Below are 3,252 nucleotides of genomic sequence, written 5' to 3' on the forward strand. Positions count from 1 at the left end.
ATACAACTAGTATATACAAGAGATGAGAGAAGACAACTCTCAACCTATGACCACTAGCTCACTCTGTAACCATTCTAGTGCCTCTGTAACATGCATACCACTAGGGCTAGAGCCACGATGACACTCCTCATGCAGGTATCAAGTGACGGCCTGCATGGCTCTACAATGCACAATGTCAGTGTCAGTCATCGCATGACTGACAACTACCACTACAAATGCACCAACCACATAAGCAAGATCAAGTCTTGAGACCAAAAGGTCAGACATGAAAGTCGACGAAACATGCACTATGTGTGCCAACCTATCCCTGTCAACAACCTCAGTGCCATATGCATCCGCATCAGGAACCACCTGACTATGCATCACCTTGTCAGCATCGTCTAGCAAAGGCATATCTGTTGAGAATGACTGCAAAACCAAAAAATCAGCACAAGTGCAATCACACACAGGTGTCTGAAGGACACTGTCGTCCTTAAATGTATCAGACGCATCATAGAACAATGCATCGGTCTCTGGCTCAACTGATGTCATCTCAAATGATGACTGACCAAGCTATGCACCTCCAGAGATACCACCATCCACGTGAAGAACGTCACCACAAGACAGATGCACAACCTTCTCTCCATGCAGCACATCCACAAAAGAGACACGCCTCGTCTCTCGCTCCAAACATGGCTGCAATAAAATCAAGACTACGTCGTCTTGAACCTCAGACACATGCATAGGATATATCAGGCCGCTACGGGCTCCTCTGGCAATCACTAATGAACCGCAATGCATCTGGAAAGATTGCTCTCTAAGCAATACATGACAACCAAAAGCTGCCAATTGTCTCACTGAGATCGAGCTCTGTCTCAACTGAGGAATATAGCACACATGTCGTAGCGTGTATGACGCACCACTGGGCAAAGACAAACAAACGTCTCCTGCACCCTCTATGTCAAACGCTAAACCATCAGCCAAGTGCACACAGCCAAGTCTCCCATTAGAAAATGTGCTAAACCATTCATGACATGGTGTGACATGGAAAGCAGCACCGCTGTCTAGTAACCAATGGGGAGAAAGTGTGCTAACCATAGATAAATCTACAAAGGTTACACTGGAGGCAAGTGTGACATCACCATCATTGGCATAGACTGCCACTGGGACTGCCTCTCTAACATGTGTCAAAGCCATATCTGCATCACACATACATCTCCGTTGTTGTCTCATACGTCTGAAACAACGGTGCCTAATGTGCCCTGTGTGACCACAATGCCAACAACGCAAGTATCGGCAAGAACAAGACCGTCGTCTCTCACTGCCACACATATCTGCAACCATAAGTGAATGGATAAGAACCAAAGTATGGTGAGAAATCTGGGAAATATTTGACATAATCTTCCCTGTAAACTGAGCAAAATCTCATGTACAATCTCAACCGTAAACCATGCCAAACTGGCAACAAAGAGGGAGGTAACTCGACCACTACACAATGCTTAACCCTCTTTCTTCTTAGCCTCTTTGGCCTTCAACTTAGGACACGACTTGATCAAGTGATCATTGGCTTTACAATAATGGCAACACATCTTCTTTGTGCCCTTATCACCAGAATTGCCAGACGAAGTGCTGCCAGCAGAAGAATTAGGAACAGAATTTTTGCCACTCGCAGCAGAACCATAAGAAGTGGCTGCATTACTGTTACAACCCTTTCTTTGAGACGCAATAAAATCCTGTTCAACTGCACGCTGCCTAGTCCTATTTTTTCTAGAAAGTGACTCTTGAACCAGCAATGTGCATAATGCATCAAACTTGACAACTTCAGGATTTCCTTAGGTCATCAGTCTCCAAGTACTAGCAAAAGTCTGGTAGGAATTTGGTAAGGCATCAAGAAGGGTCTGCACAAGGGAACTCTCTGAAATGAATTCACCTGCAGAAATAAGCTGCTCATTGATATCCTTGACACTAGCAAGGAAAGTGTCCATATCATCTTCCTCATGCATAATCTTCGACTCCAGCTCTTTATGTAGCAAAGCAATTTTAGCCTCATTGCGACTTGCATAAAGACCATCCAATATATCCCAAGCTTGTTTTGCAGATTTTGCTGAATGGATGTGAGGAACAATGGTGCGCTTCACAGACAACGCAATCAAATCATGAGCCTGCGCATCCTTTACATCCCAACGAGCTTGTTCCGCCGTAGGCAAAACAACTCTAACAGCAACAATCCTTGTAGCAAGACCTGCAACATCCTCAACATCGCCTACATCCTCATAACCAGGACGTACATCAATGCCCTGCACAATGTTCCAGACGCCTTTTGACACAAGAACATGTTGCATCATATAAGCCCACATAGGGTAGTTGTCCCCATCCAACCTATCCTCAGCAGCAAACATCTTGAACACATCTGTGTTGTTGTTGTCAGCCATGGTAAATGCTGCACCTGATGTGAAAACTGCCGGAAAATAGTAGAAACGGAGCGGGAACAACACGTGCTATATAGCACAAACTGTAGAAGACTATAAGGCACCTGTTATGCAGAAAACGGCACTGACAGAAATTCTGCACAAAATGACGAAATAGCATGTGCAGTACTGCATGTAGTGGAAACGGAGGCCGAAATGAGCCCAAATCAAAAATCTGAGCAGACCAATCTCTATGAGCTCTCCCGAAATATTTGTCGACTTGCGAACACTCACCAAATCTCACTGAATCAGAGAAAGTGAGCAGGCGTGTGCTGGAGCAGCTAGCGACTAAGCCCGGGAGGACGTGACCTGCTCTGATACGAATTGTTGGAATTAGGGTTGCAGAGAAACACACACAGCTTGGAGAAGATGAAGGAAGCTCAAGGCACACAATAGAGAGTGTATTACTTAGTGTGCAATGGAAAGATAGATAGCCCTAGAGTGATGGGCGTATATACAATGCACGGGGGAAAAAACCTCCTAAAGAGGGAAAAAATGCCCCGACGGTCCTAGTGTGTTCACATACATCACTACCACATGTATATGGTAACATCTCCATTGTACTGCACCACCATGTTGTGAAGCATCCAAGTAATGAGATCTAGTGGTACTTTTGAGTAGGAGAAAGGATTTTTGTACTTGACATTGGACCATATTCCTAAGGAGCAATTTGTTGGGAATTTGATAAAGGAGATGTAAGTACAAGGGGACTGATCAAAGGCATATTCTATAAGCCCATTGATAAGTGATTTTAGACCTTTGTCACATTGATGAGGGATGTTCTCTTATAATTTTTTTATGTGAG

At 44.4% G+C, this 3,252-nt stretch overlaps 1 protein-coding gene across 1 annotated transcript; it reads right to left on the bottom strand.

The window, feature by feature from the left end:
* Window positions 1–203: 203 nt before the first annotated feature.
* Window positions 204–1,323, bottom strand: LOC147446215 (uncharacterized). Its single transcript, XM_086524678.1, has 3 exons — window positions 709–1,323; window positions 352–408; window positions 204–209 (listed from the first exon to the last, which is right to left on the bottom strand). The coding sequence occupies exons 1-3, from the start codon at window positions 1,321–1,323 to the stop codon at window positions 204–206; spliced, it is 678 nt and encodes a 225-aa protein (XP_086380804.1).
* Window positions 1,324–3,252: the final 1,929 nt, after the last annotated feature.

The sequence above is a fragment of the Adiantum capillus-veneris genome, chromosome 12, assembly GCF_014529385.1.
Source record: "Adiantum capillus-veneris isolate H3 chromosome 12, ASM1452938v2, whole genome shotgun sequence".
Lineage (NCBI taxonomy): Eukaryota > Viridiplantae > Streptophyta > Polypodiopsida > Polypodiales > Pteridaceae > Adiantum > Adiantum capillus-veneris.

Coding starts and splice junctions, on each gene's coding strand:
- LOC147446215 (XM_086524678.1), bottom strand. CDS start 1,323: ATGGTTGCAGATATGTGTGGCAGTGAGAGACGACGGTCTTGTTCTTGC. Junction 409..708: donor ATCCTATGCATGTGTCTGAG/GTTCAAGACGAC, acceptor TTGGTTTTGCAG/TCATTCTCAACAGATATGCC.